Source organism: Echiichthys vipera (assembly GCF_963691815.1).
Source record: "Echiichthys vipera genome assembly, chromosome: X".
NCBI classification, from domain to species: domain Eukaryota; kingdom Metazoa; phylum Chordata; class Actinopteri; order Perciformes; family Trachinidae; genus Echiichthys; species Echiichthys vipera.
Genome location: NC_139825.1, coordinates 9036360 through 9049588, shown reverse-complemented (window position 1 = coordinate 9049588; position 13229 = coordinate 9036360). Strand labels below are relative to the sequence as shown.

Sequence of the window (13229 nt, the reverse complement as noted above, 5' to 3'; positions counted from 1 at the left end):
AGACCCAGTCATAGCCCTCATGTGCTACAGATCAACTCCCTGAGCCACCAGAGGAGTCAGTCCAGCAGAACTGTTAATGGGGAGAATGATCGGAACAACACTCCCCACATTAGAGAAAAATCTTTGACCTAAATGGCCCAACAGAAAGACTGTTGAACAGAAAGATGCTGGTGAGAAGGCAAAACAAGCTTTCTACGATAATTGCAAACATGGACCCAGACCTCTTCCACCACTATGACCTGGAGACACAGTCCTGCCCAAGTTGGATCAGGAAAAGGCCTGGGTGACACCAGCAGTCGTTTGAAAAGTGGGTGTGACTCCAAGTACATCATCAACACACCGCTAGGAGCAGTGTTATGACGGAACCGCCGCCATCTTCAGGCAAATCTGTCTTCACAACCTGCCCAGGATGCCCTACTTTCATCAGCTGAGAGTACAGGAGTGATTTCCCAGCCAGCAAATGTTATCACTCCAGAGCCTTCTTCTTCTAGTCGGAAGGAAGTCAAAACATTCACACACACCCCTGCACAGACATCAGGACAGTATCGAACCAGAGCTGGACGACTGTCAACAGGCTAGTCCTGTTGACAGACACTGATGTGTCGACCATATGGCCTTTGGGGGGATTGGGGAAACAGAAGGACTCAACTATTTTCGGAAAAAAAAGAGAGAGAAAGAAAGTTATTCATTTACTGATGATAACATTAAAGGGGGAGATGTCATATGTAGTTTATGCAATGGAACTAAGGCTGAAACAATTACTGGAATAACTATACTCGATTACAAAAATGCATCGAGGCAAAATCTCTGCCTTGATGATATGTTTCATTCCTTTCTTGCGCGTTATGCGGCCTGTTCAGCACAGGGATCATTGTTCCACACGGGTCGTTTTGCAGATGCACCCCACTACATCAGGAAAAGGCGGAGGATCATTTCACACTTAAAAAAGAAGCCAAAATGGTGCAATGTGTCCACTGTTAAATAGAACTGTTCTACCACAACAGCACATCAATGATTCAGCGTCTGAGCTGAAAGCAGCCCGTTGTTAACACCGCTTCACCGAGTTATGCTGTTCAGGTTTAAGGAGGGCGGTTGCCGTAGTGACAGATAAACAGTAGGAGAATGTGTAACGTTAGCTGTCCTCGTGAATGTCTCTAGGTTTAGTTTTTCATGAATGTTTAACATAATGTTACCTAGTCTTTATAGTTTTGTTTGAGGAAATGTGTCAGTGGCGTTTTGTACGTTGCTTGTTGTTACGGCAAACAGGAAGAGAGCGACTCGCTCTTCCTGATAATATCTATCTCTAATTCATTTTCTTAATTAATTTGTCTTTAAACCTGTTTGAGTAAACACGTGTGTTTATGATATTCCTAAGTGTCATGTGGGACAAGGGGGGAGTGTTTCTGTGGTAAACTCCCATGAGAAACAGCCACAGGCGCACACACACTCACCACACACGCGCGCGCACACGCAAACGCAAACGCAAACCTACACGCATACGCACACACACCCCTGTTGGGTTACTACACCAAATAGACCTACCCCAGACGCAATACATTTTTTTGCTAATTAAGGCAAATTATAATAAATTTTGACACAAAATTATAATTTCTTTTTATCCAATTACTCGATTAATCGGTAGAATAGTCGATTACAAAAATATTCGATAGCTGCAGCCCTAAATGGAACTAATGTTGCCACAGCAACTGGAACATTGTAATGCAGAGCAGTTAATGTATTGTTGCCTGGGTGACAACGGAAGACGTTTTTCTGATGCAGTTTGTTTAGATGTTGATGCTGTCATTAAAAGGATCAAGCTGACCATCAATCATTTTACATTACATCACAACGTAAAGTAATTTAATTAATTACTTTTTTCCTTGAGTAAGAAGTAAAGTAATATTACTGTGAAATGAGTAAATTATTACATATTTTGAGTAACGAGACTAACACTGATTATCATAGACCAGGGCACAAACCTTTAGTCACTCTCATCAACACACAGTCCAATGCAGTGCAAATTCATAATCCATCCACATGCATGTAACAATTTGTAAAGCAACAAATCTCAAAGATGAGATAAGATATGTTACAGATCAAAAATATGTCAGATAAATAAAGACCGACACATTATTGAAATCCCATGGCTTTGTTTTTTTTTTTTTCCCATGGCTTTGTTTTGTGGTAAATCCAAACTTACTTACAAAAATTGAAACTTTGTATCATTTATTGTAAACGACCTCCCCTCCCGATTGCAGTACCTTCACAGCCCATCTGGGAGCCGCAGCCCACACTTTTGGAATCATTAGTCATTGACTAAAACTGTGCCCCCAGTTTCTTTACAACAGACATGCAGATGATGAGCCAAGTGATGAGAAGAGTATTTCTAGCAGACCAGATTATTCCATTCTTACCTTCAGTCCAATGGCTTGGTGTGCAGCCAGGGTTACAGCAATAGAGCCGTCCAATGAGATGATCTCTGCCAGTCGCGCATACATGGTGTTGGACAATCCAAGTCCCCCTGGGATGAAAAAAAAGAAAAGAAAAGAAAATGTTACTATCTTCAATGGTCGTCTGCCTTAACAATCAATAATTGATTAATCATTAATCGTTTACGACGTCAGTAGATTGGCAGCTTGTGATGTTGCATGAAGCCTTCATATGCTCCATTTGTCTGTTGATCCGCCATTGTGAGTCAGCAGTAATGACAATCTCCATTCCAATGAAGTTGCGATGTTGTGTAAAACGTAAAATAAAAACAGAATACGATTTGCAAATTTCTTCAACCTATATTCAGTTGAATACACTACAGAGACAAGATAATGTTCAAACTGGTAAACCTTATTGTTGTTTTTGCAAACATTCATTGAAATAAGGACAGGGGCATTTTTACCATTGTGTTTCATCGCCTTTCCTTTTAACAACACTCAATAAGCATTTGGGAACTGAGGACACTAATTGTTGCAGCTCTGTAGGTGTAATTCTTTCCCATTCTTGTTTGATGTACGACATCAGTTGCACAGCAGTCCGGTGTTTCTTCCTTGCTGTATTTTGCACTTCATAATGCGCCACAAATTTCACCAGTCTACTACCTGCACTATTTTACTACAAAGCCACGCTGTTGTAACACGTGCAGAATGTGGCTTGGCATGTCTTGCTGAAATAAGCAGGGACGTCCCATATGTTGCTCCAAAACCTTTCAGAATTAATGCTGCATTTACAAATGTGCAAGTTACCCATGATGCCATGGGCACTAACACACCCTCTGACCATCACAGATGCTGATAACAATCTGGATGGTCCTTTTTCCTCTTTGGCCCAGAGGACACAACGTCTATGATTCCAAAAACAATTTTCCACTTTGCGTCAGTCCATCTCAGATGAGCTCGGCCCAGAGAAGCCGGCGGCATTTCTGGGTGTTGTTGATATATGGCTTTAACTTTGCATGGTAGAGTTTTAACTTGCACTTGTAGATGTAGTAACAAACTGTGTTAACTGACAATGGTTTTGGGCCTTGATACTTACGTGCAGAGATTTCTCCAGACTTCTGAATGTTTTGATGATATTATGGACTGTAGATGATGAAATCCCCAAATATCTTACATTGAGAAAGGTTGTTCTTAAACTGTTGGCCTATTTGCTCACAGTTGTTAACAAAGTGGTGAACCTTGCCCCATCCTTGCTTGTGAATGACTGAGTCTTTCGGGGATGCTCCTTTTATACCCGATCATGACACTCACCTGTTTCCAATGAACCTGTTCACCTGTGGAATGTTCCAAACAGGTGTTTTTTGGAGCAACTTTCACAGTCTTGTGTTTCCCCTGTCCCAGCTTTATTGGAACGTTTTCCCTCGATCAAGTTAAAAATTAGTGAATATTTCCAAAAAACAATCAAGTTCATCAGTTTGAACATTAAATATCTTGTCTTTGTAGGGTATCCAAATGAATATAGGTTGAAAAGGATTTGCAAATAATTGTATTCTGTTTTTATTTACGTTTTACACAACATCCCAACTTCATTGGAATTGGGGTGAAATGTACCTGCGCCTGTCAGACACATAAGAGTGAGCCTGAATCTGAATTCAGACTTGAACGTTCACTTCATTACACTTTTACTTGTCAGAAGTTGACCAAGGTTTGATGAATGGTAATACACAGGCATACACATGGGAGGATGTTTTTAATACATTTTTACTCATGAAATTAAATTAAGAACCCCAGTCTAACACAGGAACTTGAAGTGCATTTGCAGAAACCCTTCAACAGGGTTTTTCCTGCCTTATAAATTTTGAGATGGCCGCCTCGCTGAAATTGTAGTATATATAGTAAACAAATATAAACAAGTAAAAGTAAAACTGTCCCGTTTCCCCATTATACAATGTTTTTAAAATCTAGCGGCTGAAATCAGTGGAAAGCTTAGTGATGGTGACGTCAGTCATGCAACAGTGTAGTAACGTTAGTCCGTTAAACGTTAGCTTTTTACTTCTGCCGATCACATTTAAGCTTCAAACATAATATAAAAAGGTATTCAAATTTGAAGACTGACTGAACAAAACGTGAAAGTATCATAAACGTGAGTCATTTCTGACATAATCCGTGTTGGATTATGCAAACCAGCAGAATGCTAAACTTCCATGTTTCGACGTCAGCCCTGGAACACTTAGTGCTCACAAATAATAAGGGTGGAAATAATAATGATAATAATAATAATAATAATAATAATAATAATAATAATAATAATAATAATAATAACAACAACAATAATAATGTAAACAGTGAGTGATATTTTGTAGGGAACTGTTTTGGTTCTTGGGCTGAGGGTGAAGGTGGACGTGGTCTTGTGCACATAAAGTTGTTCAGTATTCAGTGAAAATTTTTGCTCCCCTGCCCGCCTCAGCCCAAATTTTGGCCAGAAAAAAACCCTGCTTCAACATATTTATATAACATAATTTATATAAGTAAGTCTTATTTAACAACTTACAAGTTAGGTAATTGTTCCTGGAAATGTTTGGATCACATCAGGTGTGCCGCGCAAAAGCGCTATCTTAAAAATAGCCTGCATATTAAGTTTGCAGATGGAGTATATAGCTATGTCCATGGAAAATTACGTTTTTCAGCAGATATCTTAGTTGTAACAAGACTGAAATAGCAAGACAGTTTTGTGTTTCTGTGTGGTATTTATTCAGTTTGAGAAACCCCTCGATCTCTACAAAGCTAATGTTATAGCTTTGGCTAGCTGACTCAACAAGGACTAGAAATCCTGTCTGCTATTTTTTTTTGTTTTGAGAGTGAATTGCCCCATTTTGATTATATGTTGTATTTTGTAAGTAACAGATATATAATTATGTATGTATGTATTTATATATATATATATATATATATATATATATATAAAAATACTTAATTGCAATATCACAGTAGAGGGTGTGCTTTACAGTCATTGCTGGTACTTCAGTGATGCCTATAGATGCTATTGCCTAAAGGAATACTTCACCAGTGGAAACAATCTGTATTGAAAGTGGCTCATAAATGTAGTCACAATGTAACATACATTTCTGGTAGTTACATGGGTGCACATTTTTAGGAACAGCTTATTTACTCTAATGTTTTAATTTGTTTCAGGCTCCATGTGTCAGTCATCTTACCATACTCCTCAGGAACCATGATTCCAAACAGCCCGAGCTCCTTCAACCCATTCAAAGTCTCTGGAGGAATTTTGGCTTCTCGGTCAATCTTTGCTGAGTCGACTGAAATCACATTATCAATTCATCAAATTACTCAGAGCTAACAAACCTTAAGATCATCATTCAAGTATAAAGATGTGTGCTGCAGGTTGCTAATGGTATTTATGGTTTAATTCAACTCCTCTCTCACCTTCCTCGTTGAAGAATCTCTCCACGGGTGCAACAAGCTGGTTGATCTCATCCACTTCTTCATTTCCAATTTCTGGATAAGGGAAGACCTCAGCCTGAAGGACAAACACACTGTTTTCAAAATCAAATCACCAACTCCTCACAGAGAAAACAAATAAGTGTCTGCTTCTGCATTCAGATGCCACAGCTGCATGCAGATTCCAGTGCAATCAGTGAAAAACATGTCAGATGAGAGAAAATTTGGCTTGATTTTCACTTAATTTTGCTGACAGAAATTATGGTCACCAACGCCTCATCCAAATCACATTTTAGCATCTTTAACATGATCTCTTAAACGGAGAATGACCCACTCTTCCACTGAGTCACAACTGCCCCTAACCTGTTTAAGGCCTGGTACAAAAAACATTCTAGTCTGTATGTTTAGGTCATATTTCCATAACAACACTGAAGGGGGAGATTTTTTTTGCACCAGGCTAGTTTTTATTTCAGGTGGAAATTAGGTGGGATCATAGACTGACAAGATGGTGATGTAGACAAGGACGATTGGATCAAGTTGAGAGAACAGACAGGATATGCTATGTCCATTTTTTATAAAGTCTATGGTAAAACCACACCTTTTCTGTTGCTTGCAGACAGAGATATGGACATGAGACTTGGTGATTTGGACTTGAGTTGAATCAAGTCACTGTTTTGATGACCTGCAACTTCACTTGACAGAAAATCAATTACTTGAGACTTGACTTGGAAGTTAAAGACTCATGACTTGACTTGCAAAATGATGACTCTAATGAATTGTCTGTGTTCATTTTACGTTTGAGGTTTAACATTAAAAATGTTCAACATTGTCAATGTCATTAAAAGTGTGGGTGTAACGTGAGGGCTGTTAGTTAACATTAGCTAGATACAATCTTTCCTCTCACAACTCTGTAGCTGGGGCCGTATTTACAAAACATTTTATCTTAGCTCTGAGAGTTCTCTAAGAAGTACTTAAAGTTCCTAGTTCAGAGTAATTTCTTCAAACCTATTCCCAAAGCCTCTGAGACCAACTTTTCCTAAGGAGTGGGAGGGACTCCTGAACTAAGACTAGAGGGCGGGGTTGACCTGGTTGCTTTGGATGACATCATGTCCATCCCTTCTATGCCCACAGTGATTGGCTGAGAGGGAATGAGTCCCTAAGAGTGAATTTACGATAGAAACACTTTGGGAAATAGCCTGTTATGTGAAAATAAAGATTTATAAATGTAAAATATAACGTGATTTAATATGAAACCAATAGTATACTTATTTGTCAAGTATGTTCAGCTTATTGTCTGCCAGGTGGGCCTACTGACAAGTCTGACAGCTCATTAGACAATCAGCGGATATGTAGGCATATATAAGAAGCATTTGAATTATAGGGCTAGAATATCCATGACTGATATGGACACATCTGTTCTGCCAAAACGGAAGAGAAAACCAAACTTGACCAATGATCATGAAATGAAAAATGAAAAAGTGGATGAAAGGAAAGATGTCATCAAAGGGAGGTTTGGAGTTTGGATCTCTACAAAAACATGAAGCATGGCAAACAGTTTGCATACATGTCAATGCTGCCTCCCCTCTCCTGCAGCTGCATTTTCCCCATGGTAAACAGCGGTGAGTTGTAACAACTTCAATATGTGGTTTTATTGGGTGTTTTTTATTGGTTGGTGATGTGATGGCATCCCTGACCAACTCTACCACGTTCATAATACCATCTCAATTAAGACGATACCTTTTTAAAAGCTCACTATCAGTTAATCCTCGAGAGGACTCCTACGTTTTAATAGATTTAGGAGCTACTTTTAGTACTAAAATGCTTTGTGAATTACACTTATCTTAAAAAGCGCAACCAGAAATTTTACCGGCACACACGGTAAATCAATAATAGATGCAGATATTACCACATTTTTATTGTGCTCTTTTGAAGATGCAACATAGAAGTTAAACCGACAGCACCATCACTGTCATGATACAATATAAAAAAATATACCATACATTCAGAATGTGAATGAAGGGGTGTGGCGAGACATATTGAGTCCACGAGAAGGAGATGCAACGGGATTTTAACACTTAACTATAAAATTTCAATATTTTCTCTACAGGGGGCCTGATTTTAGCAGAGAGCTACATGTGTCTTTGCGTAATACTTGTGTTTGCATAGTACTTGTGTTTGCCAAAGTGTAGCCTACGGTACTCAGGGTTGTAAAGTATAACACCCCTAGGAGCTCTACTTTAAATACTGAAAAGGTGTGCTGGGATGACCTCCACATTAACAGACCGGCCGGACAGGCTATTAACACAAACAGAGAAACTCAGATTACAACACACGCATGACACCACTGCACGTTTATATAGCACATATTTGATGCTTATATGTTAATGTTCTGAATGTGGACTAGATCCACTCTTTTGTTTGATGACATTGCAGACTGTCAGTATCTCACTGTTTAAAAGTGTTAGAGAGGGGATATATTTTTGATTGAGAAGAACCAAAAAAATAAATGGGTCATTTGTTTTTTGTTGGTTACATCCATTCAGTTGAATATGAATAATTATTATATAATTAATACAAATTAAATTAATTGTCATGCATTTGAACAGGTTGACCTTGACTTGCCTTAACTAATGACTCGACTTGACCTGCCCAAGACAAACTAACTTGGGACTTGTTTGAAACTTGGACTAAATAGTCCCATGTCTGCCAGCAGACCCGTCGCCTCTAACCACGGCACAGATCACTAGTTGGGGTTAGATTGAGGTTTAAGGTTACAAACACGAATCAACAGGGAAACAATCTTTACAGCTGAATAGAAAGACAGACTACTTACTTTGCATCTAAGTTCTAACGACATAAATATGCACAAGTCAACTCTAAGTTACGTTACCTTGTTCACCTGACCAAGGAACAAATCCTTGGCATAAGCGAGGTTTCTTGAGTGCGTTTTAATGTACATCCGCTGCTGCAGATGTAACACTTTTTTCCCGCCATGCCTCACTTTACAGGCGAGCAGCCGCTGTCCGACTTGAATAGACGAGACGACACATCTGTTTAAAGTCATCATTCTTCTGGCAGATACCTCTACTTCATGTAGTCCAAGATACAACAATCCGTTTCACACAAGCAAAACACCTTTCACCCGTTTCTGTCTCATGCTGATGACGTAAACAACTGGTGCTCTTCAAAGACCGTCGTAAACGCAAACGATTTCATATGAGATGAGATGACATGAGATGTTGTAGCAACACAGTTAAAGATTTAAAGACACGAAATATATTCCAGTCCGGTATACATACAAATCACAAATCCGAGTCCGTTCATCTCATGTAGTCATATGATCGCCTTGTTATAATATTGTTACAATGTTGTTGTGGTTGTTGTTATAATATTTCGGACAGCACCTGAACACAGCATAATGGACACCACTTGGTGGCGCAATGCACAAGTGTACCATTAAGCAGTAGAGGCAAAATACATAAGCTTGGACCTCAGTTTCAAAACAACAAAAAGACAATGCTGTAAAAATAAAAAATATCAGACAAACCATAAATCAGAATGACTCACGCAGCCAATCGGAATCCATTATATAAGTTCTTGCCCTCTGGTTCCTGCCTCAGACAAACATTAGCAAAAAATAACAGATATAAATTCTCTTTTATAGCCTCTGCCATTTCACTGCTCAACTCTGTAGAGTACAGGTAGAATGAGTACGTCTCCAACCGTGTCTGTTTCTCCATCCCTTTTCTTGTTCTTTTTTTTCATTAATTTGTTAGTTTCACAATTCATATGTGTTGTTATGTGTGGGTATATATGTTTTTTATATTGTGTCTTCCCTTGTGTTGTTGTTTTGCTTTTTTATTGCTACTGCAGCACAGCCAATTTTTCCTTGGGGATCATAAAAGGGTCTTGAACAAAATAACCCAAAACCAATATTGTCTGCAGTGACACTCATTTCCAGAAGCACAAGAAGGCCTTTAGTCAAATGACATACAAGCAGCATTCTGACCATATAAATAGAATAAGAGTAGAAGGAACATTGAATTGTTTGTTGGTCATTTGAAATTCCATGTGTTGTTAGCTGTTATGGTGACAACACACATCAGTGGGGCCGAAAAGTATGTCACACTGACTAACCTACTCTGAGAACCCTGTTTTGGCCAATCATATACTGAATAGAATTTTGTGACATAGGCTACCAACAGAAACATGAAGCTCTCTCGATTGCTCTCTAGCAGCAAAGCAGTGGACATAGTGCACAAAAGACTCCTCTCCATGCTTCATATGGAAGCTTCCTATGTTCCCCGCTTTGTATGTGAAACATAGGACCCTTTTTTACGAAAAAGGTCGGATGTTCTATATTCCCCGGTCTGTTATTTTTTCCACAATCAGTGCTGAGTCCCACGGCAGATAGGCCTGTGTAGACCCTAACACTACTCCCTAACTATAACCCCTAACCCTAACAAAATGCTGAATTAAATCAGCCAAGATAATAATCCAAGCCAAAAAATAATGGTTTGTGTGTTGATACCTCTTTCATGTTAAATGTTTTTTATGAGAACCCTCACAATTGCCTAATTTTGTGCATTTATTCTGTTACAAAACCATTCTTTTGTTTATTATCTTAATCAAACATTTTATTGCACAAATTAACAACAAAACACAAATTAACAACAAAACTGCAAATAATGCAAATAATCTTAGACAGACAGACAGACAGACAGACAAAGAGGGAGGTGCTCCTTCACATAATGGTATGATCCTGTATCCTCACATCTGATTGGCCGCAATGCTGACCAATCAAAACAAAGGTCTCCCATGAACAGAGCTCAGGCTGAGCACTGAGGTAAGCAGCGAAAGGAAAAAAACTGGGAGCCGGCTCTTCTGATTCAATACAAAGCATCGACGCATCTTTTGCGCATGACACATCACCAAAAGGGATGACCCCCTTCAGACTACTGCTCTGTTATGGGTGAACCATGCTGAAAGACAAAGTGGAGATTCTGACAATTCCTTACATCTTATTATAATTATTTATTATATATTTATTATTATAAATATGTTATAAGCTGGCATTCTGTAACAAAGCTAAGAAGAGCTAACATATGGGCCTAGTCGTGTTTATGATAGCCTATTACTAAAATATTATCTCACCAATAACAGCTCTAGTTAACTCTAGCTATTTTATGTGTTCCCCTAACATGTATATCATATTTATATGATCCTAAAAATCATTAAACCTACATTTCAGAAACCAGTGGCAGACAAAAGAAAGGCAACAAGTAGACAGGAGGAGAAGCAAGGACAACCACAGCTACGACTGTTGGTTCTCATTGTGGTTGTATATTATAGGCTACACCCACAGACTACATGAAGTTAATGTCAGACGTATGATGAATGTAAACAGAGCATCTTGTCCAAATCTGTTCAATCTTAGAACCCATCGACTATCTGTCTGAAGACAGCTTAGCCTCTGGGGCCAACAGCTAATATTTCAGGCCTAAGTAGGATGGTGAAAGGTGTCAATGTGTCTCAGGGTTATTTGAAGACATTAAAATGTTGAAATTACTTATCTTCTTTAACTTTTCGGTTTACAATGAGTATCATAATATAAGGTGTCCCATTTTGCCAAAAGCGTCTGCAAAAATAAGGTTGTCTCAGGGCATATTGTATTCCTTCTGTATATTGTAGTAAGGAGGTTAATGTTCATAGAATTGTATGAAGTTACGAGCTAAGGTTTAGGGATGATTCAGTAAATTGTTACAGAATGCACATTTTCCGAAAGTCCACTTCAACAACACAAACACTATCACTAAATGTATATGCAAAGCATTCTTTGAAAGCAGATGAAGTCTTTTGCTCAGTCCCTCCCATCGGCATGATGACGTCATTCTGCTGACAGTGAGGATGTGGCCCTTGAGCTATTTTTAGCTCCCACCTCAAGGGCCGGACAGACAAATTGTCACTCAGACCACCTGCCACAGTCAGGCATTCATCCAGGCACTGTGATTGCTCAACATTGAGAATAAAAGGAGTGTATTGCTGTTTTGACTTTCATTAGAAACTTCCTGAGCTTTTTTATGTAGGTTTCTACATAACTAGATAACTAGAGGAGTTAAACACAAACACACTTGTATCAATTTTGGACAAGGCTGGAGCTACTAAGGACAAACATCACAGTCATTTCCTCAGTATTGTTTTGGGGAATGTGGGGATATTAAAAGAGTAGTGTGAAGGATTCGGCAGTGAAGTTGCAGATTACAAAAAACTGCATACCCCTTTTTGTACCCATCCCCTTCCAAGTGTGAAACTACAGTGGCCTAATGTAAAAAAACAACAAATGTGGAAGTGCCTCTGTATAGCCAGTGTTTGGTTGGTCCATTCTGAGCTACTGTACAAGCAACATGACGGACTCTGTGGAAGAGGACCTACTCCCTGGATAGCTATGAAGGGCTCATTCTAAGCTAACTAAAACACATTGATTCTGGCGATGATCAATTATGAAAACATAACTATGAATGTTATATTGGATTTCTTATAATATATCATACATGATGCTTCTTTAAAGCTTATTTAAAGGGTAATTTTACACACAAAATAGAAAAAAGTGTGAGTGGGCAGATTCTAAGGTCTGGACCCAGACAAAAGGTTTCATACATCACATACATAAGGAACCAATCCCATCAACTTGTGGCTGAGGCAAGTAACAATGGTAGCAGTAGTGTGCGGATTTTGAGACCAGATCCAGAATTTCTTCTTGAGGGAGAAGAGTAGCTGTGTTTCCAACCCCTTTTCACAATAGGTTTACATACTTTAAACGTGTCTGGAGGAGGATTTTAAAAAAAAGAAAAAATAAATATTTTGTATGTGTGCAGTTGGGTTTCTAGGACCACTTTCAGATAAAAATCCTGCTTTTAGAGCATACATTGACATTTTATGTTTTTGCAAACCACACATCTGTTGAATATTATACAGACACTTTTTGATGCTCTAAGGTCGCAGTTTTAAACAGGATTAACGTTGTAAATTCAAACAAAAACCATTAACGTTACTGAGGAAGACGTACATATGGTTAGGTTTAGGAAAGGATTGTAGTTTGGGTTAAAATATGTCATTAAGTTTCACTTTCACATGGAACGGGACATGAATGGTACACAAACTGTAGTCTCCTGGGTGAATATCTGGTGTGTGTTTGACCCAACCATTCACCCTGACCATCTCCCTAATCAGAGTTTGAGTCTTGTTATACTACCTCACTTGGCTTCTGGAGCACTTGTGAATGTATAATATTGACTATGATTTTGCATTTTACATCAGAGTCAGTTGAAAGCCTGGTATGTT

General features: G+C 38.7%; 1 protein-coding gene across 1 annotated transcript in view; it reads right to left on the bottom strand.

The window, feature by feature from the left end:
- Positions 1 to 9029, bottom strand: part of acad9 (acyl-CoA dehydrogenase family, member 9) — a 31493-nt gene extending 22464 nt beyond the window's left edge. The window contains exons 1-4 of the mRNA XM_083938851.1: positions 8779 to 9029; positions 5874 to 5967; positions 5645 to 5746; positions 2415 to 2521 (exon numbers count right to left, since the gene is read on the bottom strand). Of these exons, the coding sequence (XP_083794977.1) occupies positions 2415 to 2521; positions 5645 to 5746; positions 5874 to 5967; positions 8779 to 8955 (480 nt within the window). The 5' untranslated portion in view covers positions 8956 to 9029. The remainder of the gene's footprint in view (positions 1 to 2414; positions 2522 to 5644; positions 5747 to 5873; positions 5968 to 8778) is intronic.
- Between the last annotated feature and the right edge of the window lie 4200 nt (positions 9030 to 13229).